This window comes from Spea bombifrons, chromosome 2, assembly GCF_027358695.1.
Source record: "Spea bombifrons isolate aSpeBom1 chromosome 2, aSpeBom1.2.pri, whole genome shotgun sequence".
In the NCBI taxonomy this organism is placed as follows: domain Eukaryota; kingdom Metazoa; phylum Chordata; class Amphibia; order Anura; family Pelobatidae; genus Spea; species Spea bombifrons.
This window is the reverse complement of record NC_071088.1, coordinates 39,880,044-39,907,861: the sequence shown is the minus strand read 5'-3', so window position 1 is coordinate 39,907,861 and position 27,818 is coordinate 39,880,044. Positions and strand designations below refer to the sequence as shown.

General features: G+C 38.3%; 1 protein-coding gene across 2 annotated transcripts; it reads left to right on the top strand.

Annotated features, from left to right (window-relative positions):
- The first annotated feature begins 115 nt into the window (after positions 1–115).
- CAMK1G (calcium/calmodulin dependent protein kinase IG) lies at positions 116–27,606 on the top strand. 2 transcript variants are annotated; one of them, XM_053457611.1, is made up of 13 exons: positions 116–228; positions 15,480–15,533; positions 15,643–15,760; positions 21,609–21,737; positions 22,042–22,116; positions 22,274–22,412; positions 23,219–23,342; positions 23,674–23,749; positions 24,194–24,306; positions 24,681–24,759; positions 25,124–25,211; positions 25,451–26,601; positions 27,516–27,606. In XM_053457611.1, exons 2-13 carry the CDS (start codon positions 15,497–15,499, stop codon positions 27,604–27,606), a joined length of 2,220 nt encoding a protein of 739 aa, XP_053313586.1. In that variant the 5' UTR covers positions 116–228; positions 15,480–15,496. The 2 variants fall into 2 exon arrangements, with proteins under 2 accessions (XP_053313586.1, XP_053313585.1); XM_053457610.1 differs by lacking the exon at positions 116–228 and adding an exon at positions 12,396–12,449.
- Positions 27,607–27,818: the final 212 nt, after the last annotated feature.

The following is a 27,818-nucleotide window of genomic DNA, read 5'->3' as shown; positions in this document are numbered from 1 at the left end:
CTGCATACAAATAAAGAGAGGAGAACAACTGTAGAGGTAGAGTATGTTATGTGGCTCTTTCCATCCTCCTCTCTAAACGCTGCTTAGTAACCATCCAGAGGAAGGGAAAAAAATCATCTTCCCTCCTCTATAATCCTTGATTCTTGCCAACAGAGTACCAGTTCTATAACCACATACTCTGCTGGAACTGAAGATCTGAAGAGTCTCATCTTATTTTCTGATCTGTTGGTGAGTAAAACTCTATTTACAATAGAAATCTGTGGGTTCTCTTTAACATTTATTTTTCTAAACAGCAACTTAAGCTATATCTGTGTACGTCTTGTATTATGTTAGCGTCTGACATTCAACTCACCTTATCAATCTATCACGTGAACATTCTACCAGTGTATTTAATTTGTTCTATCCAGACTAATCGTTCTGAATTCTAATGTAAGTTTACAGCATAAAGCAGTATTTAACCTAGATGCATCATTTACTCCGGAATCTCTCAGACTTCAGTAGAGAAACTGCCTTTTTCATTCAAGTCATCTGTCATATAGTGTTTCCAGCAAGTGTGCCGTAATGTTGTGCCTTCACCAGACACTGAGATATCCCTTCAGTAGCTTAATGATGTAGTGCTTCACTGATTTACACCATTTACTTGTGAGGATTTTCCTTGATGAGTGATGAATGCAGTTCAGGAAGAATTGTTTCATATCTATGACGGTGATGAGGCTTGTTTAGGATATGTATGTCTCGCTTTTAAAGTAAACCTACCCTTTTTCTACTAGTGATCCACAGCATCAGACTTTATTTACTAAAGGGAGAGTTTGCAGGAGAGTTGTGGTTTCAACTCCCCCAATTCCTTATGTGTTATAAAGGACCATTCCTAGCTACTTTCCTTCAAGAAGGGCTGAACTGGCCCTATACTTTGCATAGTTCAAGTGGGGAATGGCACTCTTTAGTATCAATAATTTTAATATACTTTATGTATATCCAAGCTGTACATTGAGCAAAAAGTTTGGTGAGGTTGGTCCTCCATAATGTAGAGTGAAGTCAGGGATATGAAACGGCAACTCTCCCTTTAGTGAATAAAGCCCTGTGTCTCACTTGCAGTGAAAATAGTTTGTACACTGGTCTTTAAGTATCATTGCACAGCACAATGGGAATTCTCTGCTTTCATTTGTTTAGTACATGTTAGGATGTCTCGTGTACACAGAAGAGATGACTATCATGTTGAAGATACAGGGTATCAATTCTTTTTTTAAATATTTGGTTGAAATGCTCCATGTGCCTAATTTACGCTGCTGTCAATTCTCCAGGTCTGGCTCTGAGAATCTGTTTATTTACATCCATTGCCTATTGACCGGGGACATGCAAACTGATTTCAGATTAGCATGACCAGATGGCTCCTTTAACCAGGGGCACTTATGATGAAGGCAGCGGTGTTCTTAATGCAGCCCTGCAGAATACATTTTCTATAAGTATCCCCTGTAAATGGAGCCATCTGGTCACCCGTCAGCATTATTTATGCATAAAGCTCACACGCAATTAAATATTATCTTTCTAGCACATAGCCTCAGGTGTAGAAGGTGTGTTAGATGAATGGTCAGCTAAATTAATTTGCTAGTATGTTGCTTTTGCCACTTGTGCGTAACTTAGGTGCTGTTTCTATTAGTCATAACATAAAATGCACTCTCTAACATTATAAGCAACGGACCTTAGCATCTACCATTTTATTTATTCTTGTGAAAGTTTAGACACATAAAATAGCAGCAACACATCCGAGAAGTTTCTTCAACCCCAATCGCAAAAAAAAAAAAAGCTGCACCTGCTTTTTTGTCACATGAACATTATTCAACCCCCAACAAAATGAGGTGCCACAAGTATGTCCAGCTCCAAAAAAAAATGATATAATTATATGCTATTTAAGAAACACAAAACTATGCTCACTTCAAATGATATTAAAGATTCAAGTAAACAAACTTTTGCTTTTGTATCAAACATTTAACTAGTATTAAAAAATAAACACAGAATCTGATGGGGGATAAGAACTCATCAGGTCTGCCAACAAAACTGGGCTTTGAACATCTACACCCTAAAGCAAGAGTCAAAGTTGTGAGCCAGTTGTGAACTATATCCTAAAGGTACATCCATCATAAACAAAACATATTTTAAAAAATATTCTAAACACACCATGTCCCCAATATTTTGGGTGTCCAAAGTTTTGGTGGGGGTTGTTGTGGGGCTGTGGGTATATAAGCAGGTCTTAAAAGGACACTGTATCATCCCATTAAATTTACATGTTGTCCCTCTAAGTGCCAACTCTTGCTGATTCTACCGACACCTTCCTATATGCATTTGCTCCATTCCTCACTCCCCAGTTAAACCCCAGTGGGAGCACTTTACTGCCAGTGACTGGCTGCTTCAACCAGTCAGTCATTGGCGAGAAATGTTGGGCCATGGCGGAGGAGGGCAGCTGCTGTAGCAGGACTACCGCTTCGTTTTTTGTTAAGAGCTTTATTTTTATTTTATTCTTGAAGAATACATATTAACCCCTTTGTGACAAAGGCTGATTTTATTTTTTGTACCCTTCGTGACAATGGCTATTTTAACATTTCTGCGATGCTCGTGTTTAGCTGTAATTTTCTTCTTTCTCGTTTACTGAACCCACACGTGGGAGTTGTGATGTACAAAAGCCAGGGACAAAAGTGGGTCTGTCAGTAGAGAACCTCTGATATCCCCAGCCACACCACAAGCACTTCTGCCTACAAAGCTGGGACAGTGGGATGGCTCTGTGGGACAGTGCCTGAAAATTAATATAATCACATAATTATAACTTACCGGGGCTGGTTGAACACAGCTTGCTACCTCCTACTCTTTATGGGAGGTGGCAGAGCTGGGTTTGGAGATAAGGTTACCCAGGCATAACGCAGACCTAGATCTAACAGATGCAAAAGGGGTTGGAGTAGACCGATCCAGGGCATGGAGTGGCCAAGCAATACTCCCCAAACTAAACACTGTCTTGGAGACTTGGTCAGTTGTGATTCTCTGGGCCCACAGGGCATAACCAGAAAGTTCCCAGCAATGCAATATAAAAGGCCAACTCTGTTGCAGGGATTTATATCAGGGTTAGGCATCATCATTGCTGATGGCGGACATTCACTGGGGTCTGTGGTTGACAATTGAATGATATATGGATCTTCACAAACCTTGCCACAGACACTGGTGTCCTTGTGGCCTATCCCTGATTTATATAGTATAGTTAGAGATTTTTCTTATCATTGCAACTCGCCCACAATCATAAGTCAATCAACTGTTCTCCTTTAGGAGTCTTACGGTATTTATTTATCTACAGCATGCCAGTAGTATGTGGAGATATACTAATGATCTTCAACTTTTAATTAAATGAATGACTCAGAGCTTCATTCACTTGTTTTTCACTGCATGGCATAACACACAGCTGATCTAAAGTTGTTCTCTAAAGAAAAAGATATTACTGTATGAACTCAAAAATGTGTGCTTCTGTAGACATTATCAACCACCACCCCATCCTGTGCCTTTCCAGGGGTAGCATTTTCCATGCCAGAGGTAGCATGTTAAAAAAAATCAGTTAACCCCTTAAGGACAATGGGCAGTCCCTAAACCCCAAACCTAATCCCCTAGAGAAGGGGGTGAGGTCAATCCAACACCTATGCATTTGTATAATGTGAATAGACAGTGCAAATAGACTGTGCATGCTTTGTAATGAATATGGCCGAAAAAGTCTTCATTGTGGTCGCAATACCATACAAAAGTACATGGAGCAGGGCCACAGTTTATTAAATAACACAATATAACTTCTATGTTACCAGGAAGAACTGGGCTCTTATATAGAGGAAATTCTATTTACATCATTTTGTACAAGCTAATGCATTTATCAACCTTAGGGGAAATGTAAATGATTAAAAAATTAAGATGGTGCCTTGATTTATTAAAACAATCTTTTTTTCTGGCAGTTTTTATGAGAATAAAGCAATATTGCTGATTATTCCCCTGGCAGGAAATGTATACTAGCTTCTGTTTTTCCTCTTAATATATACACTTAGCAGAAATTAATTTGGCTTACCATAGCACTTAGCTGCGGAAATATATAACCATAAAAATGACAATGTCCAGCAACAACTAATAATTTTAGTATCTTAAGGAGTAAGTACAGAATGTTCCATACGTTGATCAATCAAAATAATCATATATACTCTGGAAGTACTTGACCCCATTTACTTACATTTGGTTAACTTTTCAATAGGTAGGGATACGGGTTGATAAGGAACTAACTATGATGTCTCATAGAGAGGGTTGAGACATTCATTTTCCCATTCTCTGGAATAGTATTTAATGTTACTAGACATAGCCTAATATACACATTTTGATGCACTGAGGCCAGTCTCCCTCCAACTGTAGTCCACACATAATTTTATATCTAATCGAGCCTGGGGCAAGTTCCCCATACCCTCTAATTGAGCCTTAGTACAAATGAAGGTTGAAGTCTGTGTAACCACTGGCAGAGACCTTCCACTTCCACTTATTTTGTTGTGGTCTGTGTGCTCCCATCTGTTAGGAGCAAAGATACAATGTCATACCATGGAGCTCTGTACCAGCAAGTAATGCCCAGGCCACTAGAGAGGAAGTGTTACTGGAGAGGTCTGTGCTGGCGGTTGCACTGACTTGCAACTCCAGAATATGGTTGCTATTCAGGCGCCCAAGGAGCAGCTGTCATTGGCCCCTGAGATATATGAAGTTGCCTTCAGAGTGTGTATCCAGCACCAAAGGATGGGATCTTCTGCACACTGTGCAGTGATCAAGGTACAGTATGTGAGTTTCATTGATCACCAGCTCACTGAGTATTTGCCCAGTTTGCTGATGGCCACTTTGGGTCTGGTCTCTACATGGTAATGTCTTATAGTATACAGCTCTACCATGGAGCACTTTCTAGAAGGGGTCTCATTTCTAGTTTCACTTTGACTTGCAATTTTAAATTGAATCTCACTGATAAAAGCCAGATCCCTTCTATTAAAATGTCAATTTTAAGCTCAGAATTTCCAAAGCTGAATGCTGGATTTATCTCTGTTGGTGGCAACAATGTCTTCTATAAACTACCACATTTTACATCATAAACTAAAATTACAACAAAAGGCAGACACATTTATCGTTCCACTTGTGAAAATATTTAGCTGTTGCTTAAGAAACCGCCGAAAAGATTTTATATGACCGGCATCCAGGCAGTTCTCTAACTTAGTTACAGCAACAATAAAAAAGAAACAATACAATAAACCTTGCCAGTGTTCTAACAGATACTGGAATGCACAACAGTAATGAATAAGAATTTAAAAATTAGAACCAGAGAGGATGTTTTCCATATACATACTATACGTTTCCACAACTCCTCCTCTAGAAGGATTTAACCATTTAATTCCCATATGCCTTGTGAGATCACTTTCATCCAGTGTAGCCCATGCCCATTGCCCAGTTTTGATCTAGTACATCCGCTATTGCCAGCCACTTAACAGCCTGCAGTCAGGACCGTTGTTTACGGCTTTGGGCAAAGGATCATGTTGCAGCTACACCTTATGCCACTCCTTTACAGAAAATTGTATTGGGCTGGTCAGTAAGAGTAAAAAATTAAAGAAACCGCTGTGGCCAAGTGGCCAAAATCGTAAAAAACAAGATTTGCCCTGTCAGTAAAAAAAGGGAGATAATTTTTTAGATATATGAATGAGAAAAGGATAGTAAAACAAGGATGAGTTTGATTAAAAACAAAAGAAGGAAGGTATGTAGGAGAAGATAAAGGCCTAGCTGACTGCATCAATGCCTATTTGATACAGGTGAGTTTATCGAGGCGGAGGTTCTACTTCAGTTGTCTAAGGTAAAGACAAATATGTCGATGGGGCCTGATGGGATAAGCTAGATAAAGTATAAGGCCAGGTACTAAGGAAAGTGTTCAGAGGTTGGGCAAACTGGATGGGCCGAATGGTTCTTACATGCCGTCACTTTCTATGTTTTGCAACATAGCAGAATTACACGAAAGTCAAAAGGATTTTCCTAAAGTTCAAAATAAGCACTGAGAGATGTGACCAAAATAATTAGAAACATTATCGCACCAATAAATAATATGTTTATAGAGTATACAGAAGCAATGAATGTAGAAGACGTCACATGAATCTATTTTGAGCAATGTCTCTCACAGTGATTCCTGGGGATTGTTTAATTAGCTGTGACTAGGCCTGATAAATTGAAAAATTATACAAGCAGCTTAGGAGTTGCTTGATAAACAGAAGCATAATTAAAAAATAATTAGTATGTAAGTAATGGTGCTGTATGCTTTCATGATACACGGAAGGAAGATGAAGTAGCTTCCAGACACACTCCGTTGGGCATGGAATAAAGCATATTGCAGAGATAGGTGACAAGTACACTGCTAGGGAAATGGTTTATTAAAGAAAAACACAAAATAAACCTTATTGTCACTAGTGAGTAGGGAAGAGATCTAAGCAGGTGCGATTTGTTGGAATGATCACTATTACATATCTTAAAATCAAACATATGTGATCCCATTACATTCATTTTGATTAAATTTAGCACCTTTTTGGATCCCACAAATGTTTTGACTTAAAATCCTAAACTGTGTAATCAAAATATTTTTTTCTTTAGATTTCAGGTCCTTAAAGTACTCATATTGCTCCATGTATATCATTCATAACCGTATCATGTAGAAAGAATGGTACAAGTTCAAAGCAAGGATACCAATACACAGAGGTAGAAATCTAAGAATCTTAGATAAAAGGATTCAATAGATAGAGAGGCATCTCAGCTTATCTTGCTTAAGAGCAAGATAAATGAGCTTTCAACAACACTGAACATGTTATCGCTGGACAGCAGCCCGAATAACCAGCAACTCTTTTATATTACAGCCGTAAGTGACAGAGACAGCATCCTTTTTCTGGTATTGATAACACCTTACCGTATTAGAGATATTCCTGACCATTTTCTGCCTGGCAGGTACCATTTGTTAACACTGTGCGTGATAATAAGAAAACGTATTGTTCCTTATACTATGTATAGATTTGTGCTGTTTCTACTATTTTAAATCCTCACTTACTGATAGATGTGAATACGTAGACAATAGAACCCATTAACATCCATGGTTTATATTTAGAATAAATAAAAGAACAGTGCACTTATTTGTTATCACAGCAGATTACTGACTCATCCAATGCAAATTTTGAAGGGATTCATTCACAAAGAGAGGATTTGGCATCAGTGGGTAACAACAGAAAACTACAACGCTCGCTTTAGTGAATAAACCCTCTTTTCATTCATGAGCAGGGAGTGACCTTTAACTCCACGCAGCTCCACTCACTTACCACCTATTTCTTGTAAGTTTACAGGTAGTCACCCACCACAGGGTCCCGGTGCAAAAATTCCCTCAGGCCCCCAACTTCAACAGCTAGCCGGTGCCATCATTGCCCCCACACAACTGGTTAGTGCCCTCTTTGCCTCTTGTCCCCCCCCTTCCAACATATGTAAAACACACAAATTACACACAATCATACTCATAATCATAATCATACACATTCATGCTCACACACACACAAAAGTACAAATCTATGCTCACACACACTGTCAGGATTACACCCTGTCAGCCAGGAATCTGTATTCATTTTCTAGGTGTCATTTCCGCGGCATCCTCTAGAGGCCACCTGTCTGTACACAGTTCCCTGTAGGCTAACAAGCTGACCAGCTGCCTCTGCTTACCTGGGTGAAACTCTACCCCTTAAATAAGTGCTTCCTCCTCCATTCGATGCCTTTGCATTGTAGTTTAGCAGCCTATTGCTGTGGCTCTGTACCAGGTCCTGAATCATCATCCTGCTTCTGATCTTCTGCTTCTCCTGCATACCGTATCTGGCATTTCTGAGCCCAGCTACACAGAGCGGACCCCTGCCAGTTCAGCTACATAGAGTGCCTTCCAAGCCGTGTGCCCTGCCAGAGGGCTTCCAAGCCGTGTGCCCTGCCAGAGGGCTTCCAAGTCGTGTGCCCTGCCAGAGGGCTTCCAAGCCATGTGTTCAGTGCCCTGCCATGTGTTCAGTACCCTGCTGTGTGTTCAGTGCCCTGCCGTGTGTCCGGCTCTCTGTCAAGAGACTTACAGCCTGTACTTGCCTGTCTTTCCAGCTTCTCCAGTACAGATCATATCATACTATTAAGCCTGTGGTGTGTTTCTTTTCGCCTGTATCATCCTTCTAGTTATAATGCATCGTAGGGTACAAACTGAGCCTCTGGTATCCCCTGCAACTGGGCTCCTTCCTGACCTGCTTACCCGAGTCCTGACCCCCACACACACACAAAAAAGTACACATCCATGCTCACACACACACAAGTACACATCCATGCTCTTGCACAAACTATGTACATACATTCCACCTCCCTACTGCCTCCACTCTTCTGACCCAGAACGGTGCGGTCCAAGTCGGAAGGGCCCTTTATAAACTATTTTTAACTGGTACGAGGAGACAGGAAGAAGGAGTTGCAGGGGTCACACCGGGCCCCCTAGAGGCACGGGCCCCGTTCCAGCTTGGACCCCTGTAGTTACACCAGTGCTCACCTCTTCAACTTTGGCTCTGCTCCCTCCTGGCTTCTTTATGGAAGACTCCAGTGGCGCAAACCTGGGAAGCAAACCAGCAATGTTTGTAAAGTTGTAAGCAATGTTTCTAAATATTTTTCATTACAGGTCTTAGGATACCCTGTGGAGGGGTGGCAATTTGGTGGTTGTGGAGGGATCACATGGGGGTTGTGGAGGGGTGACATGGGGTGTACAGGGGTGGAAATTTGGTGGCTGTGGGGCATTTAGTTATTATTATTATACTGCTGCGCTGTACAAAGTTAGTTGTGGCAGGATTTAGAGAGTGATTTGATGTGAGGGATAAAAGATAGGTTTGAGTCTAGGGGTGAAGGAGAGATAGTGGTACCGTCGACAGTGATAGTAAGGTCAGAAAGGGGAATAGAGTTGGAGGGAGGGATTAGAAGGAGCTCAGTCTTAGAGAGGCCATCCAGGAAGAGATGCCAGATAGGCAGCTGCTGATCTGATTGAGGACAGATGCAGAGAGATTGGGGGTGGAGAGAGATAGATTTGTGTGTCGTCTGCATAGAGGTGGTATTTGAAGCCAAAGCTGTCGATAAGCTTTCCAAGTGAGGAAGTGTTGATAGCAGAGCAGGAGGCAGTGAGTGAGTGTGTGTATGGGTAAAGGATAGTTTTTGTATATGTATGGGTAAGGGTGTGCATTTATATGTATTTGTTTGCTGTTGTATGCGCTGAATTGGGGGCAACTCTGAACCCTGCTCCTAGTTTATGAGCCACATGAACTGAGCTGGACTCACCAGATATGAAGGTTGCTCAAATGTGTCCTTCTGTTTGTAAGCCCGCATTGGCTCATCCAACTCTGTCTCATAAGATTTATCTACAGGGCATATTTATTAACTCATCAGGAGCAAAATTCAAGGATAACTGATTTAATCCAAAGTTTGAAGATTTAGCAAAGTTGGTATTTGCTGAGAATCAGCCTTTACTGTATAAATGTATCAAGAACTGAACTTACGAGCTGGAACTGCTTAATTAATATACCCATATGTATCACAAAATAACTTACAATTAATATAACATTAGGTATACATTTTAAGTATTTTTAAAAATACATTTTTATGTTTTGGAGTCATTTGTTTATTTTAGTTTTTTTGTGGGGATTAGCTGCTTTAGAATATACACATATCTCCACTACTTTCACAGAGGCAAGTAGGGGAAGTAAGATTAACAGCACCTTGTAAAAGAGAACTTAAACTCTATTAATGTCAGCCAAATTTCACATTTAAACTTAATAAATACTAGCGACCTGGCATTTTTTTAAAAATGTTTGGAAACGCTTACAGTATTGGATGTCATGTTATTGAGATGAACTTCTTAAGGTTGCATGCTGACATCCCATTTATACGGCATGGCATTCTGAATGGAACGAGCTGTTCTTCTTAGCTGGGATCAGTTTTTAATACAACAGGTAGTCTTTGTTGTACCCGAGGGCTAGACTGAAATGCCACACCTGAGTCAGCAGAAGAACAGCTCTTATCATAGCATCATGACTTGATGTAAGCAGCTTTGCAGCTCCCTCTGCATGGCACGTGCATAGAGAGAGCAGGTGACAGTCAAGCGGAATGGACGTATGAACCACGCCAACTCTGCAGTGTATATAGTTCTGCTCTGTGGATGTAAACACCTAGAATTTGTGTAAAAACAAAATGCATACACTGCTATGCATTCTGGGACATTCACGCACATACTGTATACATTTGTCTAAAATTTAAAATAACCTGCTTTTTAATATAAATGCAGAAACATCACAATATTTGAATTTAATAAATAAAAACAAATATTTTATATATGTCTACTTAAAATTAAAATATTAATATGAATGAACCCCACAGGGGCCAGAATGGACTACATGGTTTTGCATGGTTGGAGGTTATTTAAGGTTGGTGGTCACAATAGTAAGGAGTTGTTTTGTATAACCTTGCCTGCTGTTGTTTGACAGTCAATGTGTCTTAGAATTCAATACAATTTTGGCATTCAACATGATAACATACGTTTCTCCATTATTAAAACAATGCCACTGTATCTGAGCACCCATGGACACAGGGTAAATAAAGCAGGGGGGAATAATAGTGCTAGAGATATCGCACAGATTACAGCACCTGATTTAATTTGGATCTTGCTTGATGGCTAGGAAGCCAGTTGGGCGAATACCCCAAGGCTACTAACTTCAGAGGTACTAGAAATGTGTCTTTTTTATTTTTACCTGCAGTTACATTTGATTTTAATACCAATGCCATGGAGAAAAATATTTTGCTGCATACAGAAATATAGCACTGACAAACACTTGGGTTTATTTAATTTTGCTCCATTAAGCTTATTTATTAGCAGACCAGGAGCTGGGATGTGTCAGTGATGTGATATTTTGGATGCCTTTCCCTACTCAAGCACCACACTGAGCCGATTCTTTATGGCAATGCTATTGAACTCCTCATCATTTCCTCCACGGACTTTCATTAATGTGAGTGTCATGCTGGGCAATTTAGACAGCGGCATTCTATTATATTGTAAGACATTATGAAAATCAGTCGGAGTGGTTTTCTAGTAAAATGGGCTAAAACAACACAGTTGAAAAACATAATATGTAGCTGTCTGAAACATTATGCAAAAAATAGATTTTTTTTAAAATAAAAAGGAACATAGCACAATACTTTTGAAAACATATTTTTATCTGATGCTAGTATTCTTACTCATTCTTATTCACTCACTCTCACTCAGTCTCTCACACTCTCACTCAGTCTCACACACTCTGAGTATCTTGCTACATTCTCTGCCCACCTATTTCGTGTTCCCTTTGCCGCAGCTCCACTTATTTTCTTGCCTCTTCTTCTGCCTTCTTTCTTCGCTCACTTCTCCCTGTGTTTTCATGCTTCGTCTGCATCTTCGTGAATTAGGCCACCTGGACCAACTCTACCAAAAGTTCCGATTGGAGTAATGGAGGGGAGTGCACCCATGTCTTTACCCCTTTGTAGTCCTCTGAGAGGCCAGAATAATGACGGATTTGTGGAATAAGAAGCATTTCTGTGCCTCTTTTTCTCTGTGAATCTGTCTGCATTACTCTGGGCTCTTGGCGTAACTCAGCAAAAGGCTAGACAGCCTCTGCCCCCTGTTCCTCACCCCCTAAGTATACCACTGACCAACACTGGATCTTTCAACTAATCAATTTATGGATTTTCTTTGCAATTCCTTTTGGAAATGTTTTGATCTGGACAGTAACTCATATTACATAGATTAGTACCCTACTAATATCAGTCCAGCAGTATGGCACACCGTTATGCTAAACAAGGCACTGAGTAAATGATGTTCTGCTGAGTATTTCACTTAGTTCTAAAACGCTCTAATATAAAATAAGAATCGCAATCACCCATTGTACAGCGCTACGGAATTTGATGGCGCTATATAAAACTATGAATAATAATAATAATAACAACATCACAGCGTAACATTTTATGTTAGGTGTATGAGCAAAGAGGACCAAGTTGATAACTAAGCCGGCATTAGAAAAGAAAAATCTGAGTCCATTGTGCCCATGTGTGAACTGATTCTCAGACCTGGGGCAGTCAGGTTCATTAACCTCGTCCTCCTCCTCTTTGCACATCAGCGCAGGACAGCTAAGGAGATAGGATTTCTACAGCTTTGTACTAGTAGATCACGCATGCCTGTCTAGCTCATGCTTTCTCAGATAATCCCATAGGATACTCCCCTCCAGTGTTCTTCTAGCAAACTTTGTCTCGGGCATCAGTTCAGTGTTCTGGTGACTATTGAACAGAGAGGAGCAGGCTGTCTCTTGTTACCCCAGGTAGGATAATGTTTTGATTTGTACTAGAAAAGCTGAAAGCCATTTTGTGATCTCTTCTTCTCCTCCCACTACATTCAACTTTTATTGTCACAAGTAAAATAGACAGTATTTGGTAAACTGAACTCTATTTGTATGCGGTATATAGTAAAATATATAACTCTAAATTTTTTTTTCTTTATTGACTTTTTCATTAAATGTAATTACTGCTACAGTTGTAAGTTAGAATATATTGATTTTTTATATATATATATATATATTTCTCTATTTTGTCCTATCTGTAAAATGTACTTTATGAACAATAGTAGTAAGCAACAGGGTTTTCACCAAAAGCCCCATATGCACCAATGATTTCCATGTACCTTGTCACAGACTATGATGTCCTTTTAATGGCGAGATAGTCTATCTATGATGCTTATTTGGTAAATCGGTGTTATACGTGACAGTCCGCTATATGATTACATCCCACAATATATATATGTTAATCAGACAATGATTATTGATAATTATATTACAATTTCATTTGAAAAAGAGACCTCTGTGAACCTTTCGCTTATGCGAAACTATATCTTTTTCTATGTTGGCCAAATAAAAGGTTATAGCTCAAAAGCGGTGCATTTATTGGGCAGAATTTATGAAGAACAGATCAGGTGCAAACTGCTAACTGAGAAGTCTGAAACATATTTCTCTATGTGCTCCCTCGGTTTTAATATGAAATAATGAGCCATATTGTTGCTAAATGTGGGGCAATCTCTATGAAAACCAATCGAATGTTCATGTAACATGAGACATTGCAAGAAAATTGCTAATTGCACGCATGACTCAATGCTTAGAATTATAAACACCTGAAAAAACATTATATCTGACATTATTACATTATATTCAGCTGCATGGCTGCCAAAGAAACCTGAAATATTCTGCACTCCTTATTTATACTTTTTGCATTATTGTTATACTATTGACACTTAGCTGTGATTAGTATATTTACTGCAATTTTTATTTTATTATCTGTTGCAAGGATTAAGGCAATGTTTTGTCGGCTATGATAAAACATATGATATTGTTTATAGACCAATTATCCACCGCCAAGACACCTCTAGATATTTTTTTGGAAATGTTAGCAGCTAAAGCACTGGACTCCTGCCTGGAGCACTATTATATTTTGGCATCCTATTACCTTTACCATTCCCACCCTTGGTGAACCTCTACTGAGAGTTGTAGGACAATGTGAGGAACCACACAGATCTGGAAGCCTTCTTTGCCAAAGCCACACAATTTAAATTTCAGTTTTGATGTACCGGCTCATTGGCCACATTAATCCTATTTAAAATCTTTGTTAAAATCTTTGTTTTTCATGGTCGAAGCTAAGGGCTTCAGTACTGTAGGGAGGGCTGTCTAAGTCTGTAACTGTTATATTTTCACACAGTGGAAATTATCTTCAAATGGCTTTCTCTCTTGTGGAATAGGAAAAAAACAACTCAGTCTTGTTTATGGAATATTTGATCATTATCGGAATGACATGTTTTGTTATGCTACCATTGGGTTCAGCACACGAGAATAGGAAGATCTTTAGTTTTATTGAAGGGGGGTGACTGGTTGATGTTGCCTTTTTAATCATGTCCCAAAATCCGGTACTCAACAAACTAAACCCATTTTTTCTGTCATTATGGAGACATACAAGGCAAAAATCTAGACCAGGGGTCTCCAAACTGCGGTCCTCCAGCTACACCTCCGATACTGCTCTGCCAACCTCTTAGCTCAAAGAGCATTGTAGAAGATGTAGCAGCTGGAGGGCCACATTTTGGAGAAGATCTAGACCATGAGGTTCTACCACCAAAAAAATGTACATGCCATGCGCCAAAAGTTATGTTATGCTACCTGTCTATGCTTTCCCGTGATGAAGGTGGTCCATTTAGCAGCTTATATTTATAATGTAAAAGGTCGATTTTGGAGAGAAAACTACACTGGTAAAAAGCAGCTATTTAAAATTAATAATAATCAAATGATAGATCATAGATTTCGTATCCACACATTTCAAGCAGAAGCAGTTAGTAAAGGGTTATGTTCCAATTTGCTCTAAGCATCCTTGTGTTTTGGATTGCCATAAGTGTCTACATTAAATTACAACGTTCCCTTTGAAGATGTAATTTAGCATCCTTTGCGTACCACTTAGCAAACACAGCGTTCCATTCATCTTATGCTTTGGTGAGAAACATAACAAATAAACAAGCCTTTTATTTAGAATGCACAATTAAGGTTGTCTGGGTAATGGAGGGGATTAGCACTGACAAATTATGAATTGATATGGTAGGTTCTTTTCTAAAGTAATCTTTATTTTATATGGAATGTGGAACCATCTGACTATATCGTATCATTTGTTCTAATTAGTTGCATTGATGTGGCCCTTGTGGAGTGAACTAACGAGAGATTATGGGAAATATAGACTTTCGTGAGACCCCATCTAGTCCGGCCATTTTTCCTGATGTAAAACCAGCTCTTGAGTTCATCTTAGATTCAGGATAGCCATATGCCTATCCCACACCAGTTTAAATTCCTGTATTGTATTGGCCTCTGCTATTTCTGATTAGATTGTGACCTCCTGTTCTAACATTTATCTTGGTTTGAAATAAACTCCTGTTCTGTACTTTGTTAAATCCCTATTCAATAGTTAAATACAACATATATATCACACCCCCTCCCCTCTCGAAGCTATACATATTCATGTTCTTTAGACTTTTCTGATTGGAAAACATTGACAATTTAAGTAGCTCTCCACCTGAACTCTATGGAGATGGGGCCTCCAGAACTGTAGACAACACTCCATGTGAGGTCCGACCACAAATCTGGAAAGTCTCATAATGATCATTAACAATTTTAAAATATTTTTAGTCAATCAAATTTACCCTCTTTGTTCCGTTCCAAAAAGGTTTTCCATATAGACATATAGATTCATTTCTGTATTACTAGGAATCTGATTGTGAGACCAGTCCCTTGATCTAAAGGGCTAAATTTGTAACCCTGACATTTTTTCAGGTTGGCTAACTGCTAATATGCCTAGTGCAAAACTGACTGCGTTCTCCCCAGTAGGTGAGTCATTTTTGATTGTTTGTGTAAGCCTAATTTTCTTTTACAATATACACAAGATATGCCCTATGATCCCATTTTAATTGCTTTGCTCCCCAAATTTCGCTTTTAGAATTTACGGTGTCAACACTGGATAAGGTGGACCGTAAAGACGAAGAAGATGGCTGTAGCTGGAAGAAACAAATCAACAACATACGAGATACCTTCGTATTCATGGAAGTTCTTGGATCGTAAGTACGATCAGTTAAAGCAAGAATTAGTCTAAGACCGTACATGAATCTCTGCACTATTGGAATGAGCTGACATTGTCCCCTATACTTAATAAATGAGAATATAGAAAAATCTTTAAAAAAAACTCACTCTACATAACAGTATTTTTTTGTCATAGATGGTGTTTTTTTTATATTTTTTATTAATATATTACATCTTTGAGAAAGGAGGGTGATTTAATTTAACCAGCTAAATAGAGAATAAACAAAAAAAAAACAGGAACCCTTTGGACCAGCAGAGTAACAGATGGCACTGATTGGCTAGGTAAACCAGAAGACTATTTCCCGTTCCTTTTTTTTTGTTTGTTTTTATACACGAGTTCAAGGCTGTTGTATGATGTTATAATGAACACGTGTAGCGGATTGTTTTCATGCGGCTGGCTTATAGTGACTCACGAGGCATCGCAGTAGCCGTGCAGCTGGGATACAGCCATCTATGTCTGCCATCTGCCTGCGAGGAATCCCAACAATCCTATTAGGCTATTAGATGTTAAATAGGGTTATTAAATTGCAAAAAAAAATGCTGATGCGTGGTTATATATTGTTCCTAGAAGTACATGGCAAAGATTCATATCTTCTGGGAGATTTGTTTGTAATATAACAAAATCAAGGTGGATGATATTTTTAGTTTGAAACATATCTTTTAATGAACTTTATCGTTCACATAGATAAGTACAATGGACATATTTTCCATAAAGCTAAAAGAAGATTTTTATGATTTTAGTTATTACGACCATTGGGAGATTCCACTGAATCGCTTAGAATGAGATGTATATAATGCTATTATTACTACCTCTAAACATCACACCCATATTCACATTTTTAATATGCATCTGTCTGCTATTTACTAAATTCTAATTAGGCCTAATTGCCCAATAGGGAGATTTGCCCCCAGTTTGGTTGCCCCGACCAGTGCCCTTGCATAGGCTTAGGCAGGCTAGGCCAGAATATGCCGCTGATTAAAATGTGTTTATTAGTTTTATATATATCAGAACAAAATAGTGACGTGGTTGCGCTTTCTTATTTTTAATTCTCCTTGCATCTCTTTACGATAACTTTATGACTTTTTTTGTACACCATACTTTTTATATTTTAAAATGCCTACATACAAGTATCACATACTATAAATGCTGGTGTTACAAAAACATCCTTTTTTAAAAAAAATGATTTGAATGATTCATAATGATTCCTGTTTATCATACGTACATTAGCATTCAAAACTTTGGGGTCACTTGGCAGTTTTAACTTGCAGCTGTGCTAACATAATTCCAAAAGTGCCATTAGAACACAGGAGTGATGGCTGCTGATAAAGGGCATCTGTACGACTATGAAGATATTCCATAAAAAATCAGCCGTTTCCAGCTACAATAGTCATTTACAACATTAACAACGTCTACACTGTATTTCTGAGAGGGAGAGAGAATGAAAAACCGACACATCAATAATCTGCAGAAGAATAAACCTATTAGTCTAAAAGGGACAACCAGGTCATGTAAGACAAGGAGACACGAATCTATTTCATCAGCCACTTGCATGTTGTAAGGAGGCCACGTGGAACATCTCCCTGAATAAAGCACGTTGCATGGCGCACTTCAATGCCGGCATTTTAAGGATGGTTGCTTTCTATCACATAGAAGACAAGAAGTCTCTGGTACCCTAGCAATACAGAGACTTCGACCATTATATGGATAGTATAGTACACCGACCTTGATAATATAACACATAATCTAACAAATATAACGAAATATCTTTTGATAATCTTTTTTTCTTAAAACTAACCAGCAGGTTAAAATAACATTATTTTAGAATTCAAAAATGAGGCAAACAGGACAGGATTTGCATCTGCAGCTTGCTAAGTTAAAAGTTAGGGGGGGGTACATGTGATGTCATTTTTGGTTCATTAGCTCAATGGCAGATGGGGCTCCAAGATTCCGTGCTTTGACAGATTCAGAACACCTCTTTTGCTTTTTATGAAACACAGTGCTTCTGAAAGGACAGATCAATGCATTTTCTGAATAGGACAGTCTTCCATTTCTGAGAAAACCAAATCAAATCACAATAGCATTTATGTTGTACTAGAAATGTCAATTAACAGATCCCGGAGGTTTCATTAATAAGCTATGGCCCAAGCATAAATTCATCTGGACCTGTGATGCGCCGATGTGTGTACAATGAGGTTCGCTTTGAGTAGGACATAAAGGGTTTTTACCCATAAATGTATCTACTGTGCCGATACTGTGTATCTACCCAAACCATTTTCTCCGAGTTACTAGGTTCAGAAATGAAACCAGCAGCTAGTCCTTACGTGATGTTGGCACCCCTGCAAAATACTTCACAGACCCCACAAAAAGCATGATGTCTCTTCAAGGAGCTTGCTTTGTTAATTTTAATAGTAGTTTTATTAAGTAGTATTTTAATGATGAGGCCATCATTTTATAAACATTAACAATACAAAAAATTCATGTATAATATGCGAGAAGAATAGAGTTACTTGAGGCAAAAGATGTGGAAAGTAGGTCAAAGAAAAAGCCATGAGGATTTGCTTAACTCTGAAAATAAGGTCTCTTGCATAACCTTTGGCGTTTCCAATAGGACCCCAGCATTAACCTCTTATGCAGTGAAGTCACTTAGCATAGATTACCTTTAAATCCAGAGCTTAGGAGTTGATACTTTACATAAAAAGGTTCCTGCTTATTTGAATTGACCTTCGGAAAGTGTTAGGTAACAATACAACGTCCCTGGAAGCTTCATAGTATAACCGATTCCCACGCTAATACCATGTAGGAGCTGCAGCATGGGAAATATACAGTTTCCATGGTGAATGTGAGATCTATTCAACAGGTTATTTAAAGCAAGGTGCTTTATAGTGGAAGCAAATTAAAGAAACATATTTTAACCATTTTGTGCCTGGTGGAAATGTTGTTGACACTAGGAAGCCTTCAAAGACAAGGGCAAAATTGCTGATTCCTAAAATCCTTGGTTGCACAATTGGTAGGCACAACATGAACTGGGGGGGAATTATTCACTATGGATAACTATGTGTAATGATGATGATGATGACCAGATTTAGACATAATATAAATTATGCACATTACGTGTTTATACTATACGGTTTGGTTTATGGTGTCTGCAGGGCCGGCCCTACAATGGAGCCAACTGGGGCAAGCGCATTTTAAAAAATTTTTTTGAAGCGGAGGAGAGCGAGAGGGGCACCGAGTGGTTTTCGCTTACCCGCTCGGCGCCCCTCTCTCTCTCTCTCTCCTCTGCGGCGAGTCTCCCTGTTCGGTCTCGGTGCCGGCTTGTAATGCAGAGCGCCGGAAGTGACGTCAATTTCCGGCGCTCAGCATTACAAGCCGGCACCGTGGCAGAGCAGGGAGACTTGCCGCAGGACTGTTTAAAGGTAAGTACCGGGGGGTGGGGGTAGATTATGGCGTCGGCGAAGTTTAAAATGCCGCCGCCCCCCCCGGCGTCGGCGGGGGGGGGCGGCATTTTAAACTTCGCCCCAGGCGGCGTTAAGTCTTCGGCCGGCCCTGGGTGTCTGTGTGTATACTGGGCTGTAGAGTTATCCTGCTGTTTGTTTCACAAGAAATTCTTATTACAGTAATGCTCACCTTTAGCCCTTAAGGACACAACAAGGGCTCCCATATCTGTACATTTCAGGGTTTGCTTGGCTAAAAAAATCCTTTTAATGTACCTCTAAATGAATGCCTTTAGATATGGGATGGATGATTCACATCGAATAATATACATATAAGAATATACATGGATATAATAGGTTATAAGGACATGATTAGTTATACTTTGTTGATCCAGTCAACAAGTCAAAGAAGATTTTTTTCCCATTTTTGAGGCACATTTGAGGGACTTATAATAAGAAGTTGTCACACATTATATCTTATGAATTTGACAACGTCTAACTCTCATTCCATAACTGATTGCGGGCATTCTGTTGGCACTTTGTAGTTTGGAGGGTACTTTTAGGTTATTTATGTTCCATAGAAGCTTTTGAAGATAGAATAAACAGAGTTAATTCAATGCAGGCTCCTCACCTAGTGTGAAGAAGAAACGCATAATATATATTGCTTCTTTTGTACTTGACAGTGCATGAGATTGCTATGCTTTCGAATGGTATCTAGTTCGTGCGCTCTTTTGTTACAAAATCGATTCAGATCTGCTTGATGTCATGTTCTCATAGCGTCCAACAGCTTCAGTCCATGGGAAAATGTTTCCTTCATGGCCTATGAACCAGTCCGAACAGTAATAAAATGTAGTTCAAATATAGAATTTAATCTAGGGATTATTAAACATGAATGTTAATAACACCATGGTAAAATGGTAAAAGACAAAATTAGGTGGACATAAATGCTGGTTTTAGCATGTTCATCTTCATTAAGTGTTTGTCTCTTTGCTTCATATCTATCTAATCTCCTTAAATGTAAAAGTTACTTTCTCCTGTACAGATGAAAAAAAGTCAAGCAGGGGTTCCATGTAAACCACCAACAACCACTTGGTTGTAGTCAACAACGTGGATATAATCTGCATTGAAAGCTGGACACGATGTTCCTGCTTGTTATTAATGGCTTTTCAAAGCCAATGTCCCGATTTGAAAGCCTCAGTAGCTAAGACACTGAGGGACTTAGAGGAGATTAGTAGATGCTAATCAGAGAATGCAGTCAATGACACCAAGGATAGAATCAAACTTAATCGGTAGGGGTTTGGCCAAAGGTTTAACTGTTCATGTGATGGCTGGAGTCAGGAGGCTGTTTATGATGAAAATATTCGGATTTAATGCCCTCATTTAACAATTTTTGTGATTCATGTCTAAGGACTTTTTCTACTCCTAAGACTCCTCAATGATAAGCAAAATGCTACATATTATCTAAATGTATATATAATTTGAGTGCCATGTGACTGAAGCACGGACGTGTAAGGAAATCAACGCACAAATCTGATTCACAACCACATACACACATAATGCATTGCAACAATTTGAAAATACACATTATCGCTGCGTATTATATGTCATGGAAGTGGTAGCTTTTGAATGGAAAAACATGAAGCACGGTTTCAGATGAAAGAATAGCTCTTTGTGCACTCTGTATGTCCATTAGTGAGCAAGTCTTTTGGGTAACTGTAAAAATCTACACATGTTTTTAGTGATTCTACAAAGACTTCCACACGTGTTTCAGCTTTCGGTTCTTGCGCTGCGCAGATTTAGTTGATCATTTAGCAAAAACCGTTTCTACATTGCAGTTGAACATAAATTGGCAAAACAGTATGATTCATAACCTTTTTCAAACCAATTTTATATATATATTATATATATATATATATATATATATATATATATATATTATAAATATATCAGGGCTGATATATATATATCAGATTAGAATACATAATGCCCTTTTTGGCAAATACAGAACAATACCCATGAAAGGTTAAACGGCTATCATTATCAAATGTGTAGGAAACATTTTAGAAAACAACTTTTCTATAATTTTATTTGCTCTAACTGAATATGCACAAAATTATATATTTTTTCCCGCCATCTAAGTCCATTCATACATACACACACATTATTGAATAATGGTAGGGCTTTATCAAAAGTAATTTTAAATGAGGGCCATAAATATTGAGAAGGGTAGATGAAGAAAGTACCACTATGATCTCCCCGGCCAACCATAGCTCTCCCTGCCTCCATCCGCACCCCACCAACACAGTTTGGACAACTGAAATATGGGAGATGTGCCCCTATATAAAACAAATCGTGATCAACGGTAATGAATTAACTCTTTCCATTCTACAGTGGTGCATTCTCTGAGGTTTACCTGGTGAAGCACAGATCCACCGGACAGCACTTTGCCCTGAAGTGTATTAAAAAGGTGAACAGCTCAAGAGACAGAAGCCTGGAAAATGAAATAGCCGTACTAAAGAAGTGAGTCCTTCTTATATTTATCTGTTTTGTCTCCTTCTGTATAGATACAAATAAAATAAAGTGGCATTAATGTAGAACAAAACTATTCTTTCTCTAAAATATACAGCATGTTGCTCAGTACCACTGTTTTATTAACATAAATAAAACGAGTAATTTTATTTTAATTTAACGCAACCAAGTTATACTATAAATACATACTTTGTTAAAATTTTCACATTTAGTGCTTTAATGTTTTTGTTTTTTTATTCAATGATTCCGTTCATGTAATCAGCTAATACATTCTCTTATCCTCTCTGATCTGTAGGATTAAGCATGATAATATTGTGACCCTTGAAGACATCTACGAGAGTTCTTCCCACTTCTACCTTGTCATGCAACTGTAAGTTCCTGACAGTTTTCTTATGTTTTTGCTCAAATGTCAGGTGGATTCTTATAACGTGTATTCATTTCATACATAAAGTATATCGCTGAAGTATTCAAAAAAAAAAAAAGCAGTTCACTTTCTATGTATGTAAAACTGATGTATTCTATGGCAGGGTGTCTGGAGGAGAATTGTTTGACCGTATCTTAGAGCGTGGAGTGTACACAGAGAAAGACGCCAGCTATGTGATCCGCCAGGTGCTGTCTGCCGTGAAATATCTTCATGACAATGGCATTGTGCACCGGGACTTAAAGGTGAGTGGAAGTAGTACCTGGATGTATGTAGGTCATAGGGCCTCATGTCTATAGTCCAAGGGGTTTAACTTGGTATTTGAGAAAAACAGAACAAACAAGACCTGAGAAGTCACATTTTAGAGGTGAATGAAAATATAACTAATATATAGCTATAATATAACTAACAAATAATATTTTATTTAGTCCCCTTTTATCTGTTGGCTTCATCTTGAAGGTCCCTTTTATTTTTTCCATTTTCAAAATACTACATGTTTTATCATTAAAGTGTATTTAAGTCTTATTCTGAGCTTTTTATGCAAATCGAAGTAATAATATGTCTTGAGGTTTATATTTATATATACTTAAATGCACTATTTATACCCCTCCCCCAGTGTTTACAACGTTACATTGGTTTTGTTCAGTGGTAAAGCTGTCAACTGGAAAATTGTGTTGTTTCCTTCGCAGCAACCAACATTCAAGATATGGAAATAAATTTAGTAATAAGTGGTTCAATCAATGTGAAATTGCAAACACTAACACCTGTGACAATCTATCCTGAAGATAATTGCTTCAGAATCTTATTTTGTATAGTGTGTTCCTACACAAATTACTGTATGTCAGCATCCCTACAGATGTGTGTGTGTGTGTGTGTATGCGGGGGGACTTTTATATACAAATTGAGAGAGCCTATAGTATTTAGAGGAACTCTATAACCTCAGCCATAAATATGTCTATTCTTATGGAGTCATTGTTTGGCAAGAATGTACACTAAGGAAGGTTACAGATGAACATTAATCATATTTACATCCAAATTTTGTGCTTTGCAGCCAGAAAACCTCCTTTATCTAAGCTCGGATGAAAACGCGAAGATCATGATAACAGATTTTGGCCTTTCCAAGATGGAAGAAACTGGAATCATGTCCACAGCTTGTGGTACCCCAGGATATGTTGGTGAGTATAAATAGAATAAATATGCCTGAACACATCTCCTGTAAGCCAAGGTGCCTAGGGGCATAGACGTGGTGAGAATGCAAAGAGGGAGTTCTAAGTGTTAACAAAACTCAACTATCATATTAATTAAAGTACATATGATTGTTGGAGTGTCCCTTTAAGAAAGGGCATTCTAGTTTATCTGTATCTTAATTTGATCCTGCGTTTGCGATGATGTATTTGGTTCCGATGTGCCTAAAGAAAACTGGAGCTCAAACACAACCTATGAGACACAATGGGTACTTTGTCCTATTAACTTGACTTTGATTGTTATTTTTTTTATGTCTTCTAGCGCCTGAAGTCCTTGCTCAGAAGCCATACAGTAAAGCTGTGGATTGTTGGTCCATTGGAGTCATTACCTATATTTTGTAAGTATTGATGCATTTTTCATTTTTACTACCAGAGTATACGGCTGTTATTTGGTTAACTTGGGTGTATTTACTAAGCTGCCAAGCCAAGTTGCTCAGAACACCGTAACTGGGTTGGCAGAAATTGCTCAAGAGGAGGAGATTTCACACAGAACTCCATTTCACTTAATAGGACTCTTTAACCACAGCGTAAGGTTTAGTGAATGGGCGTGAACATTCATTTAGCACTTCTAGCCTAATTTTCATGTTTCATGTTTGTATGATTAGTCTACATGTTTTACAAGTATTGGGGTCAACTTTACAAAAGCTTATGCTTGGTCTCAAAGTAGAATTCAAAAAGTTAATAGGACCATTAATGTTAGGTGATGATAGCAGTTTGGATGAAGTCCCAGTAGATGCTCTGTTGCATAACTTATGTTTTTTGCATGATGTCCTCTCTTTTAGGCTGTGTGGTTATCCTCCATTTTATGAGGAAACTGAATCCAGACTCTTTGAGAAAATAAAAGAAGGAACATATGAGTTTGAATCCCCGTTTTGGGATGACATTTCCAAATCAGGTATGTACGTTTTCCATATTTAGCAGAACATGCATTATTAAAGATGTGTGTTTTAATAAAATGATGCAAAAACTTTTGCCTTTACATCTTCTGTATTGAGATCTTAGAATGTATTCCTAATCTGGAACATTTTTCCATACATGTAATAGTAGCTCTTCAAATAACTCTTTCTTATTACACAAACTTTATCCATGCTGTAAACATTTTCCAGTTAGACAATTTTACTAAAAATAGTATCAGGACCCCCAATCATGCTAATCTGTCCAATATGGAGTTGAAATCTTTGATATGTTTGTTATTATCTTGCCAACAGACATCCAGTCCTGTGCAGTATTGCCTATAGCATTTAGCCATTTTTATTCCTCTTCTTGCAGCAAAAGACTTTATAACCTGCTTACTGGAGAAGGATCCCAAGAAAAGATACAACTGTGAGAATGCCCTCAAGCATCCTTGGTGAGACACTTACCGATTAATTCTGCGTCTCATGCCTTTGAAACCCCAGCTGGCAAAGATACCACAAATTAAATATTACAAATTTAAAAAAAGCTACCAGCACCAAAGAAGAACTATCATGCGCTACACCTCCATTGAGAGAAGTACATTCACCACGAGTACTAGTTTCTATACTCTAATTCCTGATTTATAAATGTACCAGTGAAATTTAGTGGGAGAGGTATTATGGTTAGGTTTCTGATACTTTGACCAGTATAGGGTCACAAAAAAGCAGATGAAAACATTAGCTATTTGAACTATCCTCCTCAATCACTATCCTCAATGATGAGCTAAAACATGTTCCTTATGTTTCCATCATTTGTAGGATTGCTGGCAACACTGCTCTCCGTCGAGACATATACCGCTCAGTCAGCATGCAAATCAAGAAGAACTTCGCTAAAAGCAAGTGGAGGGTGAGTTCATTGTGAAAATTAAACATTATAATTTTTACAGCTATTGAGTATTGCAACGTGGAAGAGAGATTGCAATTGACTGGGTAGAACAGAGCTCCATATTGTCTGTTTAAGAATACTAGTCAGATCAGTGATTATGGATTTGATTGAACATGGAGGCAAATCTTAAGAACAAATGTATACTGTTGAGTTACAATTTTATAGCTGGTACGCTAAAGAAAATGTTATTGTACTTACAGCAAGCATTTAATGCTGCAGCAGTGGTTTATCACATGAAAAAGATGCACATGAACAACAGTCAGAGCAGTGACAATGGCACCTCAGAAGTAAAGAATGGACTCCCCAGTATCAAAGTGTCTGAAGCTACAGGGCCAAGCATTCTTACCAGCAACACAGAAGGAAACTCTATAAATGAAAAAGACAAGCTACATCCATCGCTTTCTAATAAATTGTCTCCTGATAGTGTGCCAAAAGTAATGGCTTGCAACTCTATTAAGGCAGAGGAGATAAAAACAGCAGAGCCATGTCTCATCAACCTCAAAGATGCCTCATCAATGAAGTCCTTGGAATCTAAAACTGAGCAAAACAAAAATATGACACACAAGGATTGTTCTCAGTCTAAGGTATCTGTTCTACAACCAACACCTCCAAAAACAAATCAAGAGGTCCAGATTCACTCCGCGAGTTCAAGGAAATCAGTTCCTAAGGGTGTTACCCAAAACAGTGCCACCCAAACCAGTCCAGTGCATCTCATGCTTGTTGACCAAAACCAAGCCTGTCCCATGAAGGATGGCCATTCCCAAACAAAGTCTTCTAAGACACAGAACAATCATGCTTCCAACACTGCCCAAGGAACCAAAACAACCCAAAAGGAAGCAAATCCAAAAGAACATCGGCATCAAAATTTAAACTCCAAAAACATTTCTCAGTCTCTTGATCTCCCAACACCACCGCTCTCAAAAAATGAAGTAAAAAGAAATTCATTCCAGAAAGCACCTTCAACCAATACACCTTCCAAGAAATCAGCTGTCGCTGTTAATAAAATTCCTCCACAAGTAAACATCATTCATCTTTCCCAGAAGACATCTGGACAGGAAGCCAGTTCTCCAAAGTCCCCTTCCAAAATAGTTATCGCACAAACCTCAGTCCAAGAAAAAAAAGCCCCCAAAATCAGCCCTTCAAAGGAGTCCACTTTGGATTATGACATTTTGTGCATGGAGATTCCTCAGTGCAAACCTTTGGATTTATCTAACGGGACAGTTAAGACTGAAAAAAATCCTGGTCCAACTAACCTGTATGTAGCAAATGGGAAATCAAAAGATACGTATGAAAAAGGAAAACCAATATTATGTTCAGACACCGGGCTGCAAAAAAAATCTCACAAAAAGCAGTAAGTTCACATTTATCATAGGACGCAATTCATTTCTACTATAAATGTAACCAAGGTCGTAAAATCACACATAGTTATCCCCCTGTTATGAATACTGACTAACATTCTGTTTCAAATCTGAATCATTAGTAAGCAATTAGTAACCTCCAGTTTTAGTTGGCATTTATGGGCCTTAATGGTGCTGTTCCACTTAATATGAATATGTAAATTTTATGTGTTTGTGATTAAATACAGCATCAGAAACAGCACTCATAGTACTACTGAATGCCCAAAACCTTAACCAGAAATAATTCTTTAAGCATGTAGATCTTTGCATCATATTTTTTTGCAAAGAACATTGGACATGTGGCACAAAAGCAGGCCTAGTTGGTTGTTGCCAGAGGAAGCAAAAAAACAAAGAGAAAAATTGTGGCTGTATAAAGCCTTCTGAAAAAAAAAATACAATGTAAGATCAACTGAGGTTTATTTATTTAACGTGCAAAAAATCTAATACAATCTAGCAGGCTCTACATTGCTACTTTTGTCTCTTAGAGAGTTAAAAATGTATATTTTGATATTTAAAAAACCCCAAAAGAACAATTAAAAAACAAGTAACGTGACGGCACAAAAAAATATCTTTAAATTAATTCCAGTGTTATCCTCCTTCAAACCTCTCTCTCTATATAAGACAGACTTGGGTAACTAACTGAGTAACGCAGCATGTGCTGGCACTGAAGAGCTCAGTAACAGTTTTAATGGCTTTTTTTACCTTCAAAGTAAAATACGCTGTTAAAAATAATTGATTGATAACCAATCTCACACCCTAGAGCCAATTTTACTGGCATTATTCTGCGATGAACCCTTTAGAACTGTACATTCTATGTAATATTTTTTATTATAGCCTTGTAGTAAATTATTTATAATCCGTTCCACAGAGCTTTCATGAATGGTGTTACTCCTCCTGTCAAGGCGACAAACTACACGCATTGTGGCAGTGGACAGACTGGGGTTTGCTCAATCATGTGACTTCCACGACTGTAATTGGAGTCGCTACACGTCATTGTAAGTAAAATGATTAAAGGCTTGAAAACAACCTTAGAGTTCAGTTGGGGGATTGCTCAGATTCCACGTTATTTACTATGTTCCCCATATATTGTATATATATTATTAGGAAATTAAAAGCATGAAACTGTAGGTCTGTTAAAGTGTTTAAATGCCATGTAATAACAACCGTTTTT